This window comes from Manis javanica, chromosome 2, assembly GCF_040802235.1.
Source record: "Manis javanica isolate MJ-LG chromosome 2, MJ_LKY, whole genome shotgun sequence".
Classification (NCBI taxonomy): Eukaryota; Metazoa; Chordata; class Mammalia; order Pholidota; family Manidae; genus Manis; species Manis javanica.
Window position 1 is genome coordinate 172,917,096 of NC_133157.1, and position 27,869 is coordinate 172,944,964.

The following is a 27,869-nucleotide window of genomic DNA, read 5'->3' on the forward strand; positions in this document are numbered from 1 at the left end:
CCTAGAATTCAGTATTTCTTTCTGCTCCTTTATCTTTTGAAGGTAAAATTTACATACAGCAATGTGCATACATATACTTTAAGTGTATAGCACTTGAGTTTTCACAAATACTGTAACCCAAATCCCTGTCAATACAGAACTTTACTATCACCTCTAAGGTCTCTCCATGCTTCTTCCTAATCTCTGGTCCCACTACCACAGGCAATTGCTTTTCTCTTTGTTTTTCCAATATAAATCAGTTTTGCATGAAGTGTTTAGAACTCTATAATAAAATCAAACAATATGTACTCTTTTGTAAAGGCCTTATCTCAATAAGCATAGTTTTGAGATTTATCCATAATCAATTTATCCATGAATCAATAATTCACTCATTTTTAATGGCCAAGTAGTATCCCATTTTATGTATACACCAGAGATTCTTTATATATATTCTTCTGGATGGGCACCTGAGCTGTTTCCAGTTTTTAGCTGTTATGATAGCTGCTAGTAACATTCTGTACAAGTTCTTTTTTGGACATATACTTTCATTTCTTCTGAGTAAATACGTAGGTGTTGAATTACTAATATAAGTTTGATGTGTTTCATTTTATAAGAAACTGCCAGAAATTTTTACAAAGCAATTGTACAGTTTTAGACTCTCATCAACAATATGTGAGAATTCCAATTGCTTCATATCTTTGCCAATATTTTTTTTCAGTCTTTCTAACTTTAATGATTTTGGTCTCTCTTTTTTCAACCTCTCTCTGTTTCAAAATAAATGCACTTAGTAAAAATTCTGGTTTGTATAAGTATGGGCAGTTCTAATTTTTTCCTTATACTTTTTCTGTATTCTTTAGTTTTTGAAAAAAAATTTTTGGCAAAAAATTGAACAGTTACTTTATGATGCTTAAATAAACATAGCTAAAAGTATGTGTCAACGTTATGAAAATGATTACAGTACTTATAGGTTTGTGATAAAATTTCCAGGACTTTTATTACATTAAGATGCAAAATATACTGTACCTTAAACCAATTAGAATAAAGATAATGTTTTCTGAGAACTGTGTTAGATGATTGAAGAAATCATCCAAGTGGTAATGAAGAAATTCAAGGCAATGATTTATGTGAGATGTTTTAAGTAAAATATTTTATACATTTTATATTAAAACATATTTCCAAATTAATATGATTTAATATAGTATGAGATTTTAAAGAATTATTATTAACTAGTTTAAATATTATAATTAGATGAGTCTTTTTCATTTGTATCTCTAGCAGTTTACTAATTCAGGTTTGCCAAAAATTAAAAAAAATAATCTTCTCACTGGTAAAGTTTGGCTATGTATATTAGTTTTGAAATTTATAAATTATTTTAACTCTTTAATAGCTTCAACACATAAAAATTTATTACATTTCCTAAATAATTGAAAAAATGAAGAAAAATTTAGTACATGTAGGTCGTTTGGTTTTGCATGGTGATGTTTCAACTGGAAGTTGAGCCTAGAAGCATGTGATTCCCCAAGATTACAAAATTAATGCAACACTGGGACTAATTAAGGCCCTCCTCCCACTTGCTAGCCTAGCACTTGCTCCATTTATAGTATCTTATTTTGAAAAAAAAAAGTATATATATATATAGTAACCAATTAAAAGAAGTATTTACCTATATTAATAAAAACATTTTCTTTAAAAGAGAGTCCCTACTTTTCCATTTCAAATACAGCTATCATCTTTATATAGAAGTGTAGTTAGCAGCTTCCAGAATAGCTTATTTTGACTTTTTTTGTAAATATAATTTGAGGGTTCATGGGTATTTTTCTGACTAGAATATTTTCCATGAATCTCAAACTCTCCAAATTAGTTTAGCTCCTTAGGTGCCTCCTTAATATTACAGATATTTTTATAAGGTAAAAGTGAACATTACTGCATTGTAAGCTGAGATTACTTAGTCAAAATCACGGTCACTGGGCCATGGCCTGAGGAAAAGGAAGGTTTTCTTCAGAGAAACAGAAATGTCATATTCATCGATAAGGTGAACACATTTTGTGGCAAAGGGTTGAATGAAATTCCAACAATATCCACATAAAAATTTTGTTGAACTGTGCTGTGAGTAATGCAGAAACTAAAGGACATTGGTTTACAAAAATTGGGGGATTTGTTAACATATTTAAAAGACACGAGACAGGCAGCTTAAAAATGTTATGATGATCCTCTAAGATACTCCTTGTCTTTTACTTTTATTTGCCTGTTGACCATCTGTATGTCATCTTTGGAAAAATGTTCAGGTTCTCCTACCATTTCTTAACTGAGTCATTTGTTTTTTTACTGTTGAGTACTAGGAGTTCTTTATATATTTTGGATGTTAACCCCTTATTGGATTAATCATTTATGAATATATTCTCCCATATGGTTCCTTGCTTTTTTTTTTTTTTTTTTTGCAAGATGCTTGCCCCAGCTCCAACATTTCATATCTCTGTTCTGGTATCAAGGAAGAAGGGGTGGTGTGCATATTTGGAAATCACAAGTTTTCCCAATGTTTTATTCATCAGAATGTTGTCATGTGGCCACACATGTAAGAGGAGCTGGCAATATAATTTTTAAACTGGCACATGCAACACCCAACAAAGCTATGGTTTCTTTAGGAAGGAAAAATGAGATAATTCACATTGGGTAGGCAACTAGCAGCCCTTGCAATTAAATCATATCACATAATGTACCTCTTCCTACAATTTTTATTCTATGCTAAGAATTATCAGTTAACTCTACAAAAAAAACCCCAAAAACAAATAAATGTATATATTGGAATGCACCTTTCTCCCAACTGCTATTTCCCTTTATGTAATTGGTTAAAATGATTACTAGTCTTACAAAATTTTATTACCTTTTACATTTACAGTGTACTTACTACAGTGTAAGTCTTGTACAGCTTGCCTGATAGCTAATAAAAAGCAATGTTTCTACAGTACCCTTGCCACACAGATTAGATGTTTAATAAGAAATAATGTTCAATAATTGTGTTACTCAAAAGGAATCTATTTAAAGTTCAGTCATCCAAGTAAACACAACCTTTACTTCAAAGAAAACTGAAAAAAATCACTCTCCTATAGTCACCATGTACAGTTAATAAGCACTAATAAGCACTGAGTTTAAAAAAAGGCAGAGACACTAAGCAGTTGGTATCTTTTAGGGCCAAAAGAAAACACAGTTGTCCCTGAAAATCAATTTGCTAAGTTTCTACCTACAGCAAGTTAATAAGCAAAATGTATGAAAAGAGCCCCTCACAAAACTTGAATAATTTGCTCCAATCCTATAAAGTAATATAAATAATTGTGGAATGGGGCGACACCATCCAGTTCTCATTCCTGCTTCTCTGAAAGGACAGGTTTCAGAAGAACTAGAACTGAGTTAAGTTGCATTCAAAATGCTAACTGTGAATAAACCTGCTATACCTAGAGGCATGTAGCTGAACTTCAGGAATGGGAATTAGATGACAGATTGTGGAGAGTTACAATGTGGAGTAGGACAAATACTGAAAAAATTCTTTTAGTAATGATCTCCCTGTACAAACTTTACTACATTCCATGAGTGATCATCATCATTTCTAGATCAAAGATAAATGAAAATTAATACTAGGCATATATTGTTACTTATGTAAAATAGACAAAATGTCATTTTTGAGGGTGGGTAAGCATTTAAAAAAGTTGAAAGGCTTTTCTGGTCCTATTTTTCTTATGATGCTTTAAATGTATTAATCATAATATGTTACCATGGTTCTTTCCTAGAATCTATCAGTTCCAAAAGAGGATTAATTACTATAAAAAACGGTCAGAAAGAATTCTCCAAATGTGTATACACGTCTTTGTTTTTATTGTTATTTGAGTAAATCGTTTGTGAATGCTTAAGTGCCACATTGAAGTAACTATGACTATATAAACTAAAAGAAATCTGAAAACAAAGCAAGTGGTGGTGTAGTCATTTTTATATCAAAGAGTCTGAGAAATAAAGTTTACAGTATGTCTTTTTTGGCTTTGTTTTGTTTCAGTGATTGGAAATGATGGATTTTATATAATACTGAAAGGCCTAGCTCGGGCTGAAAAAAAAGTGTATAAAAATTTGATTAAAGAAAATGCATCAACAACCTCTTTCATACCTCAGAGCTTCCACAGATCTGTTTTCAGTGAAGATCTCAAAAACACTTTAGTTCCTGAGATGGAGGTACCTTCGTGTGACTCTGTGGTAAGAAATAATTGTTTTTCCCATGTGTATCATTGTAAAATTTTATCTCTTCCAGATATTTAAATCCAAGTATCTTCAGTGAGTCCTGAAATATTAAAGATAATATATGTTTTAAAAATAAAACTTATGATATTAATATTGAATTTCCGATTTGTTTAAAAATTTTGATGAGGATGCCTTTAACAAGATACCCATTGGCAGAGGTTTTGTGATATATTTGATAACTGAGACAAAGCAAATGTGGCTGGATAACTGAATAAAGAAGGAGAGTAGTTTGAGATAAAGGAGAGGGCACAGGTGATTTTAGAAAAGGTAGACAAGACAGATTATGAAGGGCCTTTACAATTTAAAGATATGTGCTTATCGTGTTTTTCTCAAGATCAGTGCTAAGGTAATCAAGGGGTTGATTCCATTACAATTACAAAGTGTCACTTGAAGAAAATCCTTTGTTTATATGTAATATTTCATGACTATCAGCTGGTCAGAAAATTAAAGTTCAAACTATTTATAGATCTCCAGATACTTCACATGTGGGTCGGATCTGGTTTGACTAGAACTGTGGCTAAAAAAAAACAGTTTTAGTTTTAGGGTAGTCAAGATGTTCAGAGTAGTAGAGTCAAAGAACCAATTAAAGCCAAAATATTTAGCACTATGGATTAAACTCAGGAAAATCTGGAATACTCTTGGGTTCAAGAAGAATGAGCATGGATAAAACCAAGAAAGACAAGGGTAAAAAAAATGCACAAGAACATGAAAGTATATTGCTCTTGATCACACATGGAGGAGTGACGTTTCTGATCATCTTTCTTAGGAGGGATGGAACAGAATGCATTTGCCACTCATTGGCCTTGTACCTGATGCCATTTTAATCCACTTAGGAAAAAAAAAAGAAACCTTATTTGGCACAGAAGCTAAATTTAGGGCTACTTCTTGGTTAACTTTGTAGTAATCAACTCAAATATTCCAGGATCTTTTTGTTTTTTGAGGAAAAACTCAAGAAATGAGAGAGAATATGATGGGAGTACCACTTCTGAATCCTGAATTAGGTCTATGAGGGCAGCACCATTCTCTTTCAATCTACCTGGGATAGAGTATTTTTTTCCCTCGTGTTATTGAGGTATAAATAAAAAGTAAAAATTATATATATTAAGGTGTACATCTCAATGTTTTGCTATATGTATACATTGTGAAATGATCATCACAATAAAACTAATTAATATGTCCATCATCTCATATAGTTAGCATTTTTTTGTGTATGATGAAAATATTTAATGTCTATTCTCTTAGCAAATTTCAAATATATAATATTGTTGATTATAGTCATCATGCTGTTAGATCTCCAGAATTTACTCATCTTGCATAACAGAAACTTTGTAATCTTTGACTAATATCTCTCCCTTTCCCATACCCTCTAGCCCCTGGTAACCAACATTCTACTCTGCTTCTATGAGTTTAACTATTTTACATAATACGTATAAGGGAGATCATAAAATATTTTGTTTTTCCAAGTCTGGTTTATTTCACTTAGCATAATGTCCTCTAGGTTCATCCATGTTTACACAATTGGCAGGATTTCCTTCTTTTTAAAACTGAATAATATCCCATTGTATTTGTGCATGTGTGTATATAATATATATATCTTGTCTATTGGGAATAATAGAGCAAGAAACATGGAAATGCAGATATCTCTTTAAGATAGTCACTTTATTTCTTTATATGTCTATATAAAAGTGGGATTGCTGGATTTTATAGTAGTTCTATTTTTAGTTTTCTGGCAGAAACTCAATACTGTTTTCAATTAACATTTTCACCAGTGGTGTACAAGGATTCCCTTTTCTTCACATCTGTCAACACTTACCTTTTATGTTTTTGATGATAGCTGTTCTAACAGATGTGAAGAAATACCCCATTTTATTTTGGATTTGCATTTACTTGAAGATTAATGATGTTGAGCACCTTTTCATATACCTGTTAATCATTTGTGTGTTTCCTTTTAAGAAATATTTATTTAGATCTTTCCACTTTTTTTTTAAATGCATTAGTTTAATAATAAACAGAGAAGAGTTTGATCCCATAAAGTACCAATTATACAAATATCTCACAGTAAATAGGGGTCTTACTAGTGACAATGTTTCAGCCTCAGCTGGTTTCCTAATGTAATTCAGGAGATTTGGTTTTTTTTCTTTTTTTGAGAGGGCATCTCTCATATTTTTTGATCAAATGGTTGTTAACAACAATAAAATTCTGTATAGGGGGGTCAATGCTCAATGTACAATCATTAATCCATCTCAAGCCTAATTCTTGTCAGTCTCCAATCTTCTGAAGCATAACGAACAAGTTCTTACATGGTGAATGAATTCTTACATAGTGAATAAATTCTTACATGGAGAACAGTACAAGGGCATTGATCACAGAAACTTTAGGTTTTGATCACGCATTATGAACTATAAACAATCAGGTCAAATATGAATATTCATTTGATTTTTATACTTGATTTATATGTTGATCCCACATTTCTCCCTTTATTATTATTATTATTTTTATTTTTAATAAAATGCTGAAGTGGTAGGTAGATGCAAGATAAAGGTAGAAAATATAGTTTAGTTCTGTAAGAGGGCACTCTTACAGGTGTGTGCCTATGGACTAAGTATTAATTCAAGCTAGACAAGGGCAGCAAAACATCCACGAATGCAGAAGATTTCTCTCAAAATAGGGGGGGTGAGGTTCTGAGCCTCACCTCTGTTGATCCCCAATTTCTCACCTGATGCCCCCCCTGCGACTGTGACTGTCTTAGGTTGTTCCTCCCTTGAGGAATCTTACCCGTGTCTGGCTAACCAGTCATCTTCCGGGGCCATACAGGGAAATGTAAAGTTGGTAAGTGAGAGAGAAGCCATACTGTTTGAAAAGGTTAGCTTTTTACTTCTTTGCAGATTTATGCCCTGTGGCTTCTATGCCCAGCACTTGTCTCGAGGTATCTTTACCACCTGGAGGAATTATGATACTCGGTAAATTCGATATGAGGCACGAATTCTATTTAAGGATTATAATTAGGAAGGAAGAAGAAAAGCTATAGAGGTAGCATATGGAAGAAAACATGGGAGGATTGATTATTTCTTTGACATATCTTCTTGTAGAGTACCTTAAGCATGTATAGGTTTTAAACTACCAACTAATTTGCACTCACATATTAACATAATAGGAATACGGTGACATAAACAAAGCAAATCTATAATTACCATCCATCTCCAGTGAAGCCAAGAAAACCATTTAGGCACCATAGGCATTCGTGAAAATTTGTCTATGATATCATGGATATTGTCCAACTGTACTTGAACAGTCTGAGAAAAATAAGACAAGTTAAAGCAGCCCATTTCTGGGATCTGTTCACATCCCATATGTTCTTTTAACTGTAGATAGTCTATAGTCATAAGATTTTGGAGTGCTACAACTTGCACCCCTCCCAACTCCTGGTTGAGTTCCAACAATACAGATCCACTCAAATTCGTTGTCTCACTGTATGCACATGCCAGCCTAGACATCTCCCTCCTCATTCCAATGGCAAGTCCAGGAAACAGTGGGGTGGATGCAGCCACAACTGCAGCATCGCCCAGATCCCCGTGGAGGCTCTTTGATGATCATCCCCCTGGCACAACTCCTCCAGAGAGTGCTGATGCCGGAAGCTCCTCCTCATATCGTATCTTAGTTCATTTTCTGGGTATCCAAGCTAGGCCTTGATCTTCTGCATAGAAACAAACAGACCCTTTGCCCACACTTTGACATGCCCTCTATACCACTGCGCAGAACTTGTTGGAGGTCAGCACATAGGAACTGCTTTTTTTTTTTTATTAAGAGAAAGGAATATTATCAGAAAAGAGTACCTCCATAGCTGATCATCTGACACCCTTTAAGTGATCAACATTAAGGATATTTAAAGCATGCATTGATCTTTGATTTACCAATAGTTTTATCCTGTCAAGGAGTAATCCCCCTTTTTCTTTCTTTCTTTCTTTTCTTTCTTTCTTCTTTCCTTTCTTTCTTCCTTCCTTCCTTCCTTCCTTCCTTCCTTCCTTCCTTCCTTCCTTCCTTCCTTACTTCCTTCCTTCCTTCCTTCCTTCCTTCCTTCGTTCCTTCCTTCCTTTCTTCCTTCCTTCCTTCCTTCCTTCCTTCATTTCTTTCTTTCTTTCTTTCTTTCTTTCTTTCTTTCTTTCTTTCTTTCTTTCTTTCTTTCCTTTCTTTCTTTCTTTCTTTCTTTCTTTCTTTCTTTCTTTCTTTCTTTCTTTCTTTCTTTCTTTCTTTCTTTCTTTCTTTTCTTCCTTTTCTTCTTTCCTTTCTTTCTTTCTTTTCTTTTTTTGTTTTTTTAATCTTTAATCTACACTTACATGAAGAATACTATGTTTACTATGCTCTCCCCTATATCAGGTTCCCCCTAACAACCACATTACAGTTTCTGTCCATCAGCTTAGCAAAATGTTATAGAATCACTACTTGTCCTCTCTGTGTTGTACAGCCCACCCTCCCCTTTCTCCCTCCCCACCATGCATGCTAATCTTAATTCCCCCCTTCTTCTCCCCCCCCCCCTTATCCCTCCCTGCCCACCCATCCTTCCCAGTTCCTTTCCCTTTGGTACCTGTTAGTCCATTTTTGGGTTCTGTAATCCCGCTGCTGTTTTGTTCCTTCAGTTTTTCCTTTGTTCTTATACTCCTCAGATGAGTGAAATCATTTGGTATTTCTCTTTCTCCACTTGGCTTATTTCACTGAGGATAATACTCTCCATCTCCATCCATGTTGCTGCAAATGGTTGGATTTTTCCACTTCTTATGGCTGAGTAGTATTCCATTGTGTATATGTACCACATCTTCTTTATCCATTCATCTACCGATGGACATTTAGGTTGCTTCCAATTCTTGGCTATTGTAAATAGTGCTGCGATAAACATAGGGGTGCATCTGTCTTTCTCAAACTTGATTGCTGTGTTCTTAGGGTAAATTCCTAGGAGTGGAATTCCTGGGTCAAATGGTAGGTGTGTTTTGAGCATTTTGATGAACCTCCAAACTGCTTTCCACAATGGTTGAACTAATTTACATTCCCACCAGCAGTGTAGGAGGGTTCCCCTTTTTCCACAGCCTCGCCAACATTTGTTGTTGTTTGTCTTTTGGATAGCAGCTATCCTTACTGGTGTGAGGTGATACCTCATTGTAGTTTTAATTTGCATTTCTCTGATAATTAGTGATGTTGAGCATCTTTTCATGTGTCTGTTGGCCATCTGTATTTCTTTTTCAGAGAACTGTCTGTTCAGTTCCTCTGCCCATTTTTTAATTGGGTTATTTGTTTTTTGTTTGTTGAGGCATGTGAGCTCTTTATATATTCTGGATGTCAAGCCTTTATCGGATCTGTCATTTTCAAATATATTCTCCCATACTGTATGTTCCTTTTTGTTCTATTGATGGTGTCTTTCACTGTACAGAAGCTTTTCAGCTTAATGTAGTCCCACTTGCTCATTTTTGCTGTTGTTTTCCTTGCCTGGGGAGATATGTTCAAGAAGAGGTCACTCATGTTTATGTCTAAGAGGTTTTTGCCTGTGTTTTTTTCCAAGAGTTTAATGGTTTCATGACATACATTCAGGTCTTTGATCCATTTTGAGTTTGCCTTTGTATATGGGGTTAGACAATGGTCCAGTTTCATTCTCCTACATGTAGCTGTCCAGTTTTGCCAGCACCATCTGTTGAAGAGACTGTCATTTTGCCATTGTATGTCCATGGCTCCTTTATCAAATACTAATTGACCATATATGTTTGGGTTAATTTCTGGAGTCTCTAATCTGTTCCACTGGTCTGTGGCTCTCTTCTTGTGCCAGTACCAAATTGTCTTGATTACTATGGCTTTGTAGTAGAGCTTGAAGTTGGGGAGCGAGATCCCCCCTACTTTATTCTTCTTCTTCAGGATTGCTTTGGCTCTTCGGGGTCTTTGGTGTTTCCATATGAATTTTTGAATTCTTTGTTCCAATTCATTGAAGAATGTGTTTGGTAATTTGATAGGGATTGCATCAAATCTGTATATTGCTTTGGGCAGGATGGCCATTTTGACGATATTAATTCTTCCTAGCCATTAGCATGGGATGAGTTTCCATTTATTGGTGTCCCCTTTAATTTCTCTTAAGAGTGACTTGTAGTTTTCAGGGTATAAGTCTTTCACTTCTTTGGTTAGGTTTATTCCTAGGTATTTTATTCTTTTTGATGCAATGGTGAATGGAATTGTTTTCCTGATTTCTCTTTCTATTGGTTCATTGTTAGTGTATAAGAAAGCTACAGATTTCTGTGTGTTAATTTTGTATCCTGCAACTTTGCTGTATTCCGATATCAGTTCTAGTAGTTTTGGAGTGGAGTCCTTAGGGTTTTTTATGTACAGTATCATATCATCTGCAAATAGTGACAGTTTAACTTCTTCTTTACCAATCTGGATTCCTTGTATTTCTTTGTTTTGTCTGATTGCCGTGGCTATGAGCTCCAGTACTATGTTAAATAACAGTGGGGAGAGTGGGCATCCCTGTCCTGTTCCCGATTTCAGAGGAAATGCTTTCAGCTTCTCGCTGTTCAGTATAATGCTGGCTGTGGGTTTATCATATATGGCCTTTATTATGTTGAGGTACTTGCCCTCTATTCCCATTTTGCTGAGAGTTTTTATCATAAATGGCTGTTGAATTTTGTCAAATGCTTTTTCAGCATCTGTGGAGATGATCATGTGGTTTTTGTGTTTCTTTTTGTTGATGTGGTCGATGATGTTGGATTTTCGAATGTTGTACCATCCTTGCATCCCTGGGATGAATCCCACTTGGTCATGGTGTATGATCCTTTTGATATACTGTTGAATTCTGTTTGCTAATATTTTATTGAGTATTTTTGCATCTACATTCATCAGGGATATTGGTCTATAATTTTCTTTTTTGGTGGGGTCTTTGCCTGGTTTTGGTTTTAGGGTGATGTTGGCTTCATAGAATGAGTTTGGGAGTATTCCCTCTTCTCTATTTTTTGGAACACTTTAAGGAGAATGGGTATTATGTCTTCTCTGTGTGTCTGATAAAATTCTGAGGTAAATCCGTCCAGCCCCGGGGTTTTGTTCTTGGGTAGTTTTTTGATTACCGTTTCAATTTCTTTGCTCGTAATTGGTTTGTTTAACTTTTGTGTTTCTTCCTTGGTCAGTCTTGGGTGGTTGTGTTTTTCTAGGAAGTTGTCCATTTCTTCTACGTTTTCCAGCTTGTTGGCATATAGGTTTTCATAGTACTCTTTAATAATTCTTTGTATTTCTGTGGAGTCTGTCGTGATTTTTCCATTCTCATTTCTGATTATGTTGATTTGTGTTGATTCTCTTTTTCTCTTAATAAGTTTGTCTAGAGGCTTATCTATTTTGTTTATTTTCTCAAAGAACCAGCTCTTGGTTTCATTGATTTTTGCTATTGTTTTATTCTTCTCAATTTTGTTCATTTCTTTTCTGATCTTTATTATGTGCCTCCTTCTGCTGACTTTAGGCCTCATTTGTTCTTCTTTTTCCTGTTCCGATAATTGTGATGTTAAACTATTCATTTGGGATTGTTCTTCCTTCTTCAAGTGTACCTGGATTGCTATATACTTTCCTCTTAAGACTGCTTTCGCTGCGTCCCACAGAAGTTAGGGCTTTGTGTTGTTGTTGTCATTTGTTTCTATATATTCCTTGATCTCTATTTTGATTTGTTCATTGATCCATTGATTATTTAGTATCATGTTGTTAAGCCTCCATGTGTTTGTGAGCCTTTTTGTTTTCTTTGTAGAATTTATTTCTACTTTTATATCGTTGTGGTCTGAAAAATTGGTTGGTAGAATTTCAATATTTTGGAATTTACTGAGGCTCTTTTTGTGATCTAGTATGTGGTCTATTCTCGAGAATGTTCCATGTGCACTTGAGAAGAATGTATATCCTGTTGCTTTTGGATGTAGAGTTCTATAGATGTCTATTAGGTCCATCTGTTCTAGTGTGTTGTTCAGTGCCTGTGTGTCCTTACTTATTTTCTGCACGGTGGATCTATCCTTTGGGGTGAGTGGTGTGTTGAAGTCTCCTAAAATGAATGCATTACAGTCTATTTCCCTCTTTAGTTCTGTTAGTATTTGTTTCACATATGCTGGTGCTCCTGTATTGGGTGCATATATATATTTAAAATGGTTATATCCTCTTGTTGGACTGAGCCCTTTATCATTGTGTTGTATCCTTCTTTATCTCTTGTTACTTTCTTTGTTTTGAAGTCTATTTTGTCTGATATTAGTACTTCAACCCCTGCTTTCTATTCACTGTTGTTTGCCTAAAATATGTTTTTCCATCCCTTGACTTTTAGTCTGTGCCTGTCTTTGGGCTTGAGGTGAGTTTCTTGTAAGCAGCATATAGATGGGTCTTGCTTTTTTATCCATTCTATTACTCTGTGTCTTTTGATTGGTGCATTAAGTCCATTTACATTTAGGGTGACTATTGAGAGATATGTACTTATTGCCATTGCAGGCTTTAGATTCGTGATTACCAAAAGTTTAAGGTTAGCTTCTTTAGTATCTTACTGCCTAACTTAGCTCGCTTACTGAGCTGTTATATACACTGTCTGGAGATTCTTTTCTTCTCTCCCTTCTTATTCCTCCTCCTCCATTCTTCATATGTTGTGTGTTTGTTCTGTGCTCTTTTTAGGAGTGCTCCCTTCTAGAGCAGTCCCTGTAGGATGCCCTGTAGAAGTGGTTTGTGTGAAGCAAATTCCCTCAGCTTTTGCTTGTCTGGGAATTGTTTAATCCCACCATCATATTTAAATGATAGTCGTGCTGGATACAGTATCCTTGGTTCAAGGCCCTTCTGTTTCATTGCATTAAGTATATCATGCCATTCTCTTCTGGCCTATAGGGTTTCTGTTGAGAAGTCTGATGTCAGCCTGATGGGTTTTCATTTATAGGTGACCTTTTTCTCTCTAGCTGCCTTTAAAACTCTTTCCTTGTCCTTCATCCTTGCCATTTTAATTATTATATGTCTTGGTGTTGTCCTCCTTGGATCCTTTCTGTTAGGGGTTCTGTGTAATTCCATGGTCTGTTCGATTATTTCCTCCCCCAGTTTGGGGAAGTTTTCAGCAATTATTTCTTCAAAGAGATTTTCTATCCCTTTTCCTCTTTTTTCTTCTTCTCGTACCCCTATAATACAAATATTATTCCTTTTGGATTGGTCACATAGTTCTCTTAGTGTTGTTTCATTCCTGGAGATCCTTTTATCTCTCTCTATGTCAGCTTCTATATGTTCCTGTTCTCTGGCTTCTATTTCTTCAATGGCCTCTTGCATCTTATGCATTCTGCTTATAAATCCTCCCAGGGATTGTTTCACTTCTGTGATCTCCTTCCTGCCATCTGTGATCTCCCTCCGGACTTCATCCCATTGGTCTTGCATTTTTCTCTGCATCTCTGTCAGCATGCTCATGATTTTTATGTTGAATTCTTTTTCAGGAGGACTGGTTATGTCTGTCTCCTTCTCAGGTGTTGTCTCTGTGATCTTTGTCTGCCTGTAGTTTTGCCTTTTCATGGTGATAGAGATAGTTTGCAGATGTGGTACCAGTGCCCGCTGGAAGAGCTTCCCTTCTTGTTGGTTTATGGCTTTCCTCTCCTGGGAGAATAAGGACCTCTAGTGGCTTATGCTTGTCAGCTGTGCGCAGACAGGGCTTCTGCTACCTGCCCGTTTGCTATAGAGTTTATCTCTGCTCTTGCTGTGGGCGTGGCCTGTCTGGGGCTGCTCCTCCAAAATGGTGGAGCCCCATTGGAGGGGGAGAGGCCAGGAGGCTATTTATCTCTGTAAGGGGCCTCTGTGCTCCCTGTTGCCTAGGGGGTTAGAGTGCCCAGAGATCCCCAGATTCCCTGCCTCTGGTCTAAGTGTCCTGTCCTGCCCCTTTAAGACTTCCAAAAAGCACTTTCCAAACCAAAACAACAACAGCAACAATTAGAGAGGAAACAGAAAAAAAAAAAAAAAAAGGAAAAAACACGCGATTTTTTTTGTCCTCAGGCCCAGTCCCAGGCACCCGCTCACCGGTCCTGCCGCCCTGCCTCCCTAGCACTGGGGTCCCCGTCCCTCCAAGGCCTCAAAAAAACACTCGCCAAAAAGAAAGATAGAAACGCGCGACCCTCTCCTTACCCAGGCGCCAGTCCCAGGCACTTGCTCACCGGCCCTGCTGCCCTGTCGCCCTGCCTCCCTGGCACTGGAGCCCCTGTCCCCCTAAGGCCTCCAAAAAGCACTTGCCCAAAAGAAAAAAAACTGGAGAAATGCGCCATTTTCTTTGTCCTCAGGCACTGGTCCCAGGCACCTGCCCACCAGTCTTGCTGCCCTGTCTCCCTGGTATTGGGGTCCACGTCCCTCCAAGGCTTCCAAAAAGCACTCGCCAAAAAAAATAAATAAATAAAAAAAAGGGAAAAACGCGCAATTTTCTTTGTCCCCAGGCGCCGGTCTCAGGCACCCGCTCACCAGTCTTGCTGCTCTGTTTCACTGGTATTAGGGTCCCTGTCCCTTTAAGGCTTCCAAAAAGCACTCACCAAAAAGAGAAAAATTAAAAAGGGGAAAAATGTGCAATTTCCTCTGTCCTCAGGCGCCGGTCTCAGGCACCCGCCCACCGGTCCTGCAGGGAAAAATGCACGATATTCTTTGTCCTCAGGCGCCAGTCCCAGGCACCCGCTCTCCGGTCCTGCTGCTCTGCCTCCCTAGCATCAGGGTCCCTGTCCCTTTAAGGCTTCCAAAAAGCACTCGCCATAAATAAAAACCCGCTCTGGTTTCTTTCCACCCGCCAGGATCCAGGGGGAGGGGCGCTCGGATCCCTCCATCCTGGGGCTTGTATCTTACCCCCTTCGCAAGGCGCTGGGTTCTTGCAGGTGTGGATGTGGTCTGGATGTTGTCCTGTGTCCTCTGGTCTCTGTTTTAGGAAGAGTTTTCTTTGTTATATTTTCATACATCTATGTGTTTTTGGGAGGAGATTTCCACTGCTCTACTCACGCCGCCATCCTGGCTCCGCCCCAGATCTTTCCACTTTTTAATTGGGTTGTTTGTCTCTTCACTATTGATTGAGTTTCTAATATGTTTTGGGTATTAACCCCATCAGATATATGATCTACAAATATTTTCTTCTATTCCATAGGTTGCTTTTCACTCTTGATTGTTTTCTTTACTCTGCAGAAAATTTTTAGCTTGATGCAATCTCAGTTGTCTGTTTTTGCATTAGTTGTCAAAGCTTTTGATGTCATATCCAAAAAAAAAACATTTCCAGAATCAGTGTCAAGGAGCTTTTTCCTTTAGTTTTCTTTTAGTAGTTTTATGGTTTCAGGTCTTACATTTCAGCCTTTAATACATTTTGAGATGGTTTTATATATAAGATTCCATCATTGCAAGAATGATGATTCTTTTCAACACCATTTGTTAATTCTCATTGTGTGTTTTTGGTACTCTTGTGGAAGATCAATGGGCCATAAAAGTATGGATTTCTTTCTGGGCCCTCTATTCTGTTTCATTGTCCCCACTATTCTGCTCCATGCACCTATTGACAAGTACTTGATTGTTTTCATATCTTGGCTTTTGTGAATAATGCTGCAGTGAACATGGGAGACCAGACATCTCTTTGATATCTTGTGTTCATTTCTGTTGGATACATACCGGGAAGTGGAATCACTGGATCATATGTTAGTTCTATTTCTTATTTTTTTAAGGAAATTTAATACTGGCTGAACCAATTTGTATGGCCAATCAACAGTGTTTCAGAGTTCTTTTTCTCTACATTATTGCCAACACTTATTATCACTTGTCTTCTTGAGGATAGCCATTCTAACAGGTGTGAGAAGATTTCTCACTATGGTTTTGATTTGCATTTCCCTGATGATTAGTGATGTTGGGCATCTAATGTACCTGTTGACCATTTGTATGTCTTCTTTGGAAATATATCTATTTAATTTTTTCTGTGCATTTTTTTAACTATACATTTTGCTTGTTTTTATTGAGTTGTTTAAGTTCCTGTATATTTTGGATATTAATCCTTTATCTGATATGGTTTACAAATATTTTCTCACATTATATGGGTTGCCTTTTCATTTTATTGGTTGCCTCTTTTGCTATGAACAAGTATTTTAGTTTGATGAATCCCACTTACTGATTTTTGTTTCTATTTCTTGTGCTTTTGGTATTATATATAAAAATAAAATCATTGGTAAGAACAATGCCATTGAGATTCTTTCCTATGTTTCCTTCCAGGAGTTTTACAGTATCTGATCAAACATTTAAGTCTTTAATTTCAGGTTACTTTTTCTGAGTGGTGTAAGATAAGGGTCCTATTTCACTTTTCTGCATATGGTTATAACTTTTCCCAGTACTATTTGTTGAATGACTATCCTTTCTACTTTAATTGTTCTTAGTACCCTTGTCAAATATTAGTTTACTTGATATGTGGGGGTTTATTTCTAGTCTCTCTACTCTGTTCCATTAATATGCTTGTTTTTATTCCAGTACCATACTGTTTTAATTACTATAGCATTGTAGTATTGTTTGAAATTAGAAAGTATAATGCCTACAGCTTTGTTCTACTTTCTTGCAATATACTTTCCTCTTAGCATGGCCTTTGCTCCTTCCCACAAATTTTGCGTTGTTAAATTATTTTGCTCCATATATTGCAAATGGAAATTAAATGTCCATTTGTCTCCATATATTGCTTGATCTGTTTTTACTTTGTCATTGATCCATTGATTATATAGGAGCATGTTATTAAGCCTCCATGTGTTTGTGGGCTTGTTCATTTTCTTTGTGCACTTTATTTCTAGTTTCATACCTTTGTGATCTGAGAAGTTGGTTGGTACAATTTCAATCTTTTTTAATTTACTGAGGCTCTTTTTGTGGCCTAGTATATGATCTATTCTTGAAAATGTTCCTTGTGTACTTGAGAAGAATGTGTATCCTGTTGCTTTTGCATGGAGTGTTCTGTAGATGTCTGTTAATTCCATCTGTTCTAATACGTTGTTCAGTGCCTCTGTCTCCTTAATTATTTTCTGTCTGGTTGATCTGTCTGTTGGAGTGAATGGTGTGTTGAAGTCTCCTAAAATGAGTGCATTTCATTCTATTTTCCCCATTAATTCTGTTAGTATTTGTTTCCCATATGTAGGTAATCTTGTGTTGGGTGCATAGATATTTATAATAGTTATATTTTCTTGTTGAACTGACCCCTTCATCATTATGTAATGTCCTTCTTTATCTCTTGTTACTTTCTTTGTTTTGAAGTCTATTTTGTCTGATACAAGTACTGCAATGCCTGCTTTTTTCTCCCTATTAGTTGCATGAAATAGCTTTTTCCATCCCTTTACTTTCAGTATGTGTATGTCTTTGGTTTTGAAGTGAGTCTCTTGTAGGCAGCATATAGACAGGTCTTGTTTTTTATCCATTCAGTGACTCTTAGTCTTTTTATTGGTGCATTCCGACCATTTACATTTAGGGTGATTATCAATCAGTATGTACTTATTGCCTTTGCAGGCTTTAGATTCATGGTTACCAAAGATTCAAGGGTAAATCCTTTACTATTTAGCAGTCTAATATAACTCATTTAGTATGCTATTACAAATACAACCTAAAGGTTCTTTTTTTTCCTCCTTTTTCTTCCTCCTCCTTTCTTTCTATATTAGCTATCATATTCTGTACTCTTTGTCTATCTCTTGATTGACTTTGGGGGTAGTTGATTTGATTTCGTATCTGCCTAGTAATTAATTGTTTTACTTTGCTGTGGTTTTATTTCTCCTAGTGACAGCTATTTAGCCTTAGGCATACTTGCATCTACAGCAGTCCCTCCAAAATGCCCTGTTGAGGTGGTTTGTAGGAGGTAAATTCTCTCTGCTTTTGCTTACCTGAATATTGTTTAATCCCTCCAAATTTTAATGATCACCTTGCTGGGTATTCTTGGTTTGAGGCCCTTCTATTTAATTGTATTAAAGATATCATGCCACTCCCTTCTGGCTTGTAAGGTTTCTGTTGAGAAGTCTGATGATAGTTGGATGGGTTTTCCTTTGTATGTGGTCTTTATTCTCTCTCTAACTGCTTTGAAAAGTCTGTCTTTATCCTTGATCTTTGCCACTTTAATTATTATATGTCCTGGTGTTGTCTTCCTTGGGTCCCTTGTGTTGGGACATCTGTGTACCTCCATGGCCTGAGAGACTAACTCCTTCCCCAGACTGGGGAAGTTTTCAGCAATTACCTCCTCCAAGAAACTTTCTATTCCTTTATCTCTCTCTTCTTATTCTGATACCCCTATAATGTGAATATTGTTCTGTTTGGATTGTTCACACAGTTATCTAAATATTCTCTCATTCTTAGAGATGTGCCTCAGCTTCTTTGTATTCCTATTCTCTAATTTCTATTCCATTTACCATCTCTACTATTATATCTAATCTGCTTTTAAATCCCTCCATTGTATGTTTCATTTCAGATATGGAATTTTTTAATGATTGAATCTCCATCCCAAATTTATCCCTGGGTTCTTGAATATTTTTCTGTACCTCCATGAGTGTGTTTATGATTTTTATTTTGAACTCTTTTTCAGGAAGATTGGTGAGTTCAGTTTCATTTGGCCTTTTTTTTTGGTTTTTGCAAGATTGTTGTTGAACCAGGCTCCTTTGACATTTCATATTTGTATGTGGCACCCTCCAGTGCCCAGAATCTTTAGTTTCTGGAGTTTCTCAGCCCTGGAGTGATGTTTGGGAGTTGTAGGGGAGAGGTGCTTGTGTCTGTGTGGAGGAAAGAGCTGTTTCCTGCTTCCCAATGGCAGTGCCTGTCTCCACTGTCAGAACCAGTGGACTGAGCACACAGGTGTAAGCCTCTGTGCTTTGCTTCTGTAGCTTCCATAGGCAAGGCCTCCCACTGGCTAGCCTGATGCCAGGGCAGGGACTGCTGGTTTGTGAGGTGGTGCTGGTAGGCTAGGAGGAATGTGCAGCAGGCTTCTTATCACAGTAAGGGGCCTCTGAGCTGAGTGTCCAGCCAGGGTGATAGTGCACCAAAAGCTCCTGAAACTTCCCAGCCTGCTGGGCAGAGCATGCCCAGATAACCTTGTCTACCTATTGCTTCTCCCACACAGCAAGCTCTGTGCAAACCCTACCCCTTCAGCAGCCCTCTTGCTGCTATGAAGCCTCTCAGGCTGCCAGCTTTTCTGTTGTCCCAGAGCAGCTGGATGTGGATATGTGTTCTCCATAAATGGCTGGAATCCCAGTCTCTCCAAGTATTCCACCTATCTTAGCTTTCCAACCCCACTAATCTCCAGAGTACCATGCAATGTATGTTTGTACTCCCAAAGCAGATTTCCAGGGCTGGGTATTCATCAGTCCTAGGCATCCACTCTCTCGCAGCTCTGTTTCTCTTCCTCCCATTGGTTAGCTGGAGTGGGGGAAGGGCTTGGATCCCACTGGATCAAGGCTTTTGTACCTTACCCTGTTTCGTGACATCTGCTATGTTCACCAGGTATATGCAGTCTGGTTCAGCCTTCTTTCGTGTTGCTCTTTTAGAATTAGTTGTATTAACTATATTTATGTAATAAATGTGGTTTTGGGAGGAGTTCTCTGTCTCACCTCTCATGCTGCCATCTTGAATCCTCTTTCATCACTGAGTTTCAGCACCCTGTTTCATTTCTGCCTCTTGTCCTCAAATATTCCCAGTCCTGTCCATTATGTCCTAGCAAGGCTGAACCACACATGTCTCCTCCCCCTCCTCCTCATCTGCCTACCTTTCCAATTTTTCTTTTTAGAACTTCATTATTTTGAAAAGAAGTGGCAAGAGTGGGCATTCTTGCCTTGTACTGGATCTTAGAAGAAGAGCTTTCAGTTTTTTCTCCATTGATTATGATGTTAGCTATGGGTTTCTCACATATGGCCTTTATTGTTTTGAGTACATTCCTTCTGTAGTAATTTTTTTCAGTGTTTATAAATGGATGTTGGATCTGTACAATGATTTTTTTCTGTATTGAGCTGATCATACAGCTTTTTTTGTTTGTTTTTTGTTTTTTTTATCATACAGTTTTTATCTTTAATTCTGTTAATGGGGTGTATCACATTGATTAATTTACAAATACAGACCCAATCTTGCATCCTAAGAATAGATCTCACTTAATTGTGATGCATAATCCTTTTAGCATGTAGTTGAATTCATTTTTTCAGTTTGTATTTTTACAACTATGTTTCTAAGACATATTGGTCTGTAGTTTTCTTTTCCTGTGGTGTCTTTGTCTGGCTTTGGTATCAGGATGATGTTGGCTTCATAGAATGAGTTTGGAAGTGATTCTTCTTCTCCTGTTTTGTTTTCGAAAGAGTTTGAGATGTTTTGGTATTGAGCCTTCTTTGAATGATTGGTTTAATTACTTGTGAAGTCATTGATTATTGATTTAATTAACTTGTTTGTTTTTCATCTCAGGCTTCTGTTTCTTTTTTATTTACTTTTGGTGGGATGTATGTTTCTAGGAATTTATCCAGTTTGTTGATGTAAAATTATTCATATTAGTCTTCTATGATCTTTTTTATTTCTGAAACATCTTTTGTAATATGTCTTATTTCATCTCTGATTTTATTTGTTCAAGACTTTTTTTAGGCTGAGTTTGTCAATTTTATCTATAAAAACATTTTAGTTTTATTTTTTCTATTTTTCTATTTTGTATTCAATTTATTTCTGCTAAAGTCTTTATTATTTTCTTCCTTCTGCTAACTGGACTTATTTTGTTCTTATTCCAGTTCCTCAATATGTAAAGTTAATTTATTTGAAATATTTTTAATACAATTGTTTATCATATAAACTGCTTTTGCTGCATAGCTTAAGGTTGGTAAATGGTGCTTTCTTCTTTTTGTGTGGAGACTTTTTTAAAATTTCCTTTTTATTTCTCATTTGACCCATGTTCCTTATTTTCTTTCCCTTACTTTTTTTTATCATTTTCTTATTGTTATTGGTTTTTATTTTCATTCTATTGTTTTTGAAAATATACTTGGAATGATTTTAATCTCACATTTATTAAAAACTGTTATGTTATATGTAAACGGGGGGAAGATGATGGTATGAGAAGTGAGGCAGAAACCTCCTCCCAAAACCACATGTAACACAAAAATACAGCAGATACAACTAATTTTGAAAGAGTAACCTGAAGACTGAAGAACAGACTGCCTACATCTGGGGAAAAGAGAAGACCTCAAAGAAAAGGGTGAAGTAGCAAAGCCACGATCTGGCAGGACCCAAGCCCTCTCCCCACCACAGCTCACTGGTGGGAGTAAGAGAAATGGAGCAGGGAAGGAGTAGAAGACCAGGACTGCTAAACACCCAGCCCTGGATATATGCTCCAGGAACATGAATGCACATTACATGGTGCTCTGGAGATTAGTGGGGTTGGAAATCAAAGACAAGCAGAATACTCAGACTGAGATTCCAGATGCTTGTGGAGAATAGGTATGGCACAACTGACTGCTCCAGGACAAAAGAAAGGCAGTCACTTTGAAAGAATTCCCAACAGCAAGAGAGGTCCTAAAGGGGCAAAGATTACACAGAGCTTGCTGCTCAAGAGAAAGGGCAGGTGGACAAATCATCTTGGCACACTCAGCCCAGCAGGTTTTGAACTTTCAGGAGTTTTAATCTCTTCATCTCCTGGTTGGCAATGTAGCCTCGAGGTGCCCCACTGCGATATGCAGTCTGCAGCTCTTTTCTTCCAGCGGGCACCAGTCTGCATACCTGCTGACCCTGCTATTGTGCCAGGCAATCTGAACAGTGGTCCCAACTATGGAGGCTACAGGGGCATAACGCAGAGGCTCCTCACTACATGCTCAGCCCACTGGACCTGGCAGTGGATGAAGACACTGCAGCTGACCAGACAGGAAAGAGCTCTTACCTCCCAGAAGGTGTGGGTGCCACTCACCTGTGACCCCACAATTGTCCATGTGCTGGGCAGCTCCAGAGATTAAAGCCTCTGAGCACTGCCTATACTAAGTTATTAATCCATAGGAATCACTAGAAAAATGAAATGGCAAAAAAAAATTTGTACAAACAAAAATTCAGCAGATGCCAGAAAGGGGGCTAAGTGAAACAGAAATCACCAATATTCATGATAAAGATTTCAAAATAAAAAACAAAAATGTGCTCATGGAGATACAAAAAAGAGTTAAGATCTCAGGGAGGATTTCAATAAAGAGAGAAATTTTGAAAAATACAGTATCTCAAATGAGACATACAATGGAGGGGCTTAAAGTAGATTAGATGAGGTAGACAGTAAATGAAATAGAAATTAGAGAGCAGAAAATCAAAAAAACTGAGGCACACAGAGAAGGAAAAGAATATCTAGATATTAAAGAATAATGAGAGAACTATGCAACCCATCCAAATGCAACAATACTTGCATTATAGGGGTACCAGAAGAAGAAAAAGAGAAAAAAAGTGATTAAAAAGTCTTTTTCAGGAAATAATTAATTGCTGAGAACTTCCCCAACCTGGGGGAGGAAATAGTCTCTCAGGCCATGGAAGTGCACAGGTCTTCCAGTACAAGGAACACTAGGAAGGCAACACCAAGATATATAATTAAAGTGACAAAGATCAAGGATAAAGAGAGAGAATTAAAAGCAGCCAGAGAGAGAAAAAAGGTCATGTATAAAGGAAGGCCCATCAGGCTATCATCAGACTTCTCAGCAGAAACCTTACAGGCAGAAGTGAGTAGCATGATATATTTAATACAATGAAACAGAAGGGCCACAAACCAAGAATGCTCTACCTGGAAAGACTGTCATTTAAATTTGAAGGAGGGATTAAACCATTTCCAGATAAGCAAAAGTTGAGGAAATTAACCTCCCACAAATTGTCTCTACAGTATATTTTAAAGGGACTGCTCTAAATGGAAGTGCTTCTAAGGCTAAATAGCTGCCACCAGAGAAAATAAAACCACAGCAAAGGAAGTAAACCAATTAATTACTAAGCAAATACAAAATTAAATCAACTACACACAAAGTCAGTCAAGGGATACACAAAGAGTACAAAATATGACACCTAGTACATAAAGAGTGGAGGAGGCAAAAAAAGAAGGGAGGGAAAAAACAGAACACGTAGATTGTGTTTGAAATAGCATAATAAAGCAATTAAGTTAGACTGTTAGATAGTAAAGAAGCTGCCCTTGAACCTTTGGTAATCATGAATCTAAAGCCTGCAATGGCAATAAGTACATATCTATTGATAATCACCCTGAATGTAAATGAACTGAATGTACAATCAGTTGGATAAAATTACAGAATGGATAAAAAAGACCCATTTATATGCTGCCGACAAGAGACTCACTTCAAGCCCAAAAGCATACATAGACCAAAAGTAAAGGGATGGAAAAAGATATTTCATGCAATAAGAGGGAGAAAAAAGCAGTAGTTAGCAGTACTTATATCAGAAAAAAATAGATTTCAAAACAAAAAAGTAACAAAACAAAGAACATTATTTAATGATAAAAGGGTCAGTCCAATGAGAGGATATAAACATTATGAATATGCACCTAAATATATAAAACAAAAGGGGGAAATAGACTGCAATGCATTCATTTTCGGAGACTTCAACACATCACTCACTCCAAAAGACATTCAGCCAGACAGAAAATAAGGAGAACAGTGGCAATGAAGAATGAATTAGAACAGATGAACTTAACAGACATCTACAGAACACTCCACCTGCACCCAATAGCAACAGGGTACACATTTTTCTCAAGTGCACATGGAAAATTTTCAAGAATAAATCACATATTAGGTCATAAAAAGAACCTTAGTAAATTCAGAAGGATTGAAATTGTGTCAACCAGTTTCTCAGACCATAAAGGTCTGAAGCTAGAAGTAAATTATGCAAAAAAAAAAAAAAAGCACTGAAACACACGGGGGTTTAATATTCTCTTAAATAACCAGTGGATCAATGACCAAATAAAACCAGATCAAGCAGTATATGGAGACAAATGAAAACAGCTCAATACCCCAAAACCTGTGGGATGCAGTGATGGCTGTTCTAAGAAGAAAGGCTTACCCTACAGGCTTGCCTCAAGAAAGCAGAACAATCCCAAATGAGCAATCAGAACTCACAAATAATGAAACTAGGAAAAGAAGAACAAACGGGGCCCAAAGTCAGAAGAAGGAGGGACACAACAAAGATTAAAACAGAAATAAATAAAATGGAGAAGACTCAAACAATAGAAAAAAATCAATGAAACCAGGAGCTGGTTCTTTGACAAAATAAACAAAATATATAGACCCCTACCCAGAGATATTAAGAAAAAAAAGAGAGTGAACACACATAAATAGAATCAGAAATGAGAAAGGAAAATCACTACAGAAGGAAAAATAAAAAATTATTAAGGAACACTGTGAAAAATCATGCTAACAAATTGGTAACCTAGGAGAAATGGACAACTTTCTAGAAAAAAATGCCACCTTCCAAGCTGACCCAGGAAGAAACAGAAAATCTGAATAGACCAATTACAAGCATTAAAATTGAATTGGTAATAAAAAATCTACCTAAAAACAAAACCCCTGGAGCAAATGGCTTCCCCACTGAATTTAATCAAACACCCAGAGAAGACTTACTACCCATAATCCATAGTTTTCCAAAAGTAGAAGAGGAAGGAATACTTCCAAACTCATTCTATGACACCAGCAACACTCTAATATCAAAACCAGACCAAGACACCATAAAAAAAGGAAGTTACAGACCAATATCCCAGATGAACATGGATGCAAAAATACTCAACAAAATATTAGTAAACTGAATTAAAAAATACATCAAAAAGATCATCCATTTTGATGAAGTGAGATTTATTTCAGGGATGCAAGAAGCTTACAATATTTGAAAATTATCATCATTCACATCAACGAAAAGAAAGACAAAAATTCCATGATCATCTCAAACTCAACATCTATCCATGATAGAAACTCTCAAGAAAATGGATATAGAGGGTAACTACCTCAACATAATAAAGGCCATGTATGACAAACCCACAGCCAACTTCATACTTAACAGGGAAAACCTGAAAGCTTTTCCTCTAAGATTGGGAACAAGACATGGATGCCCACTCTCACTGCTTTTATTCAACATAGTTCTGGAGGTCCTAGCCATACCAATCAGACAACACAAAGAGATAAAAGGCATCCACATTGGTAAGGAAAAAGTTAAACTTTCACTGTTTGCAGATGTCATGATATTGTACTTAAAAAACCCTAAAGAACCCACCCAAAACTACTAGAACAAATAACTGAATTCAGCAAAGTTGCAGGATACCAAATTAATGTACAGAAATTGGTGGCATTTCTTTATAGTAATGATGAATTAGCAGAAAGAGAAATCAGGAAAACAATTCTATTTATAATGGCATCAAAAAGAATAAAATACTTAGAAATAAACCTAACCAAGGAGGTGAAAAACCTATACTCTGAAAACAATAAGGCACACATGAAAGAAACTGAAGAAGACACCAATGAATGGAAATATATACAATGCTCATGAATAGGAAGAATTAGTATTTTCAAAATGGCCATCCTATCTAAGGCAGTCTGTGGATTTGGTACAATGCCTATCAAAATATCAACACCATTCTTCAGTGAACTAGAACAAATAGTTCTAAAATTCATATGGAACCACAGAGACCCTGAATAGCAGAGCAACTTTTAGAAGTAGGAATAAAGCTGTGAGATTATGTTCCCCAACTTCAAGCTCTGCTACAAAAGCCACAATTAAAATAATTTTGTAGTGGCTCAACAACTGATCCATAGATCAATGGAACAGACTAGAAAGCCCAGATATAAACCAAGCATATACTCCCTATTAATATACAATAAGGGAGCCATGGACATACAATGGGGAAATGACAGCCTCTTCAACAACTGGTGTTGGCAAAACCGGACAGCTATATGTCAGAGAATGAAACTGGATTATTTTCTAACTCCATACACAAAAACAAACTCAAAATGGGTCAAATACCTGAATATAAGTCATGAAACCTTAAAACTCTTACAAGAATACAAAGGCAAAAATCTCTTAAATATAAACATGAGCAATTTTTTCCTGAACATATGTCCTCAGGCAAGGGGAAAAAAAGCACAAATGAACAAATGGGACTACTTCATGCTAAAAAGCTCCTGTACAGCAAAGGACACCATCAGCAGAACAAAAAAAAAGCATCTTATAGTTGAGAAAATATATTTGTAAATGACATATCAGATAAGGGGTTGACATACAAAATATATAAAGAGCTCAAACACCTCAACACCCAAAAAGCAAATAACCCAATTAAAATATGGGTGGAGGATCTGAACAGATACCTCCCCAAAGAAGAAATTCAGATGGCCAACAGGCACATGAAAAGATGCTCCACATTGCTAATCATCAGGGAAATTCAAATTAAAACGACAATGAGATATCACCTCATACCAGTTAAGATGGCCAACATCCAGAAGACAAGGAACATATGTCAGCAAGGATGCTGAGAAAGGGGAACCCTCCCACACTGTTGGTGGGCATGTAAATTAGTTCAACCATTGTGGAAAGCAGTATGGAGCCTCCTCAAAAATCACAAAATAGAAATACCATTTGACCCAGGAATTGCACTCCTAGAAATTTGCCTGAGGAATACAGGATCCCAAATTCAAAAAGACATACACACCCCTATGTTTATCGCAGCACTATTTACAATAGCCAAGAAATGGAAGCAACCTAAGTGTCCATCAGTAGATGAATGGATAAAGAGATGTGGTACACATACACAATGGAATATTATTCAGCCATAAGAAGAAAACAAATCCTACCATTTGCAACAACATGGATGGAGCTAGAGGGTATTATGCTCAGTGAAATCAGCCAGGTGGAGAAAGACAAGTACTAAATGATTTCCCTCATTTGTGGAGTATAACAACAAAGCAAAACTGAAGGAACAAAATAGCAGCAGACTCACAGACTCCAAGAAGAGACAGCAGTTACCAAAGGGGAGGGGTGGGGGAAGGTGCTTGAGGAGGGAAGGAGAAGGGGATTGTGGGGTATCATGATTGGTGCACATGGTGTGTATGGATTCACGGGGAAGACAGTGTAGCTCAGAGAAGACAAATAGGGACTCTGTGGTATCTTACTACACTGATGGACATTGACTACAATGGGTTATGGGGGGGGACTCAATAGCAAGGGTGAATGTAATAATCACTTTGTTTTTCTTGTGAAACCTTCATAAGAGTGTGTATCAATGATACCGTAATAAAAAGAAAAATTTCTCAGCCAGTTATCTCTTCAATATTGCTTTTAGCCAATTATTCTCTCCTTCCTGGGTGAATAAGGGTATGTCAAATTCTCACAGTACCATGTACTCTCTAGCCCTCTCTTTTTATTTTCATTCCTTTCTATCCATGCTTCATTCTGGGCATTTTCTTCTGTCTTTTCTTCCAATTCATTACTCACTCCCCAGTCAGTTCTAACTTGATGTTAAACCCATCAATTGGTTATTAATTTTGTTTTTTCAATATGTTTAGTCTGGGTTTTCCATTTATTTCTGGTTCAACCTACTCCAGCTTTTCCCTAGGAGTGCAGCCTTTTAGGATCCTAACACAAAACAGTAAGGTAGTTTACTAGGGTTCTCACCTTTGGGGACATTT

The 27,869-nt window shown here is 36.8% G+C and overlaps 1 protein-coding gene across 1 annotated transcript in view; it reads left to right on the forward strand.

Annotated features, from left to right (window-relative positions):
• LOC118967832 (cyclic nucleotide-binding domain-containing protein 1) overlaps positions 1-27,869 on the forward strand; it is a 311,803-nt gene that overhangs the window by 23,723 nt on the left and 260,211 nt on the right. Inside the window, exon 3 of the mRNA XM_073220440.1 lies at positions 4,022-4,215. Coding sequence (XP_073076541.1) covers positions 4,022-4,215 — 194 coding nt within the window. The remainder of the gene's footprint in view (positions 1-4,021; positions 4,216-27,869) is intronic.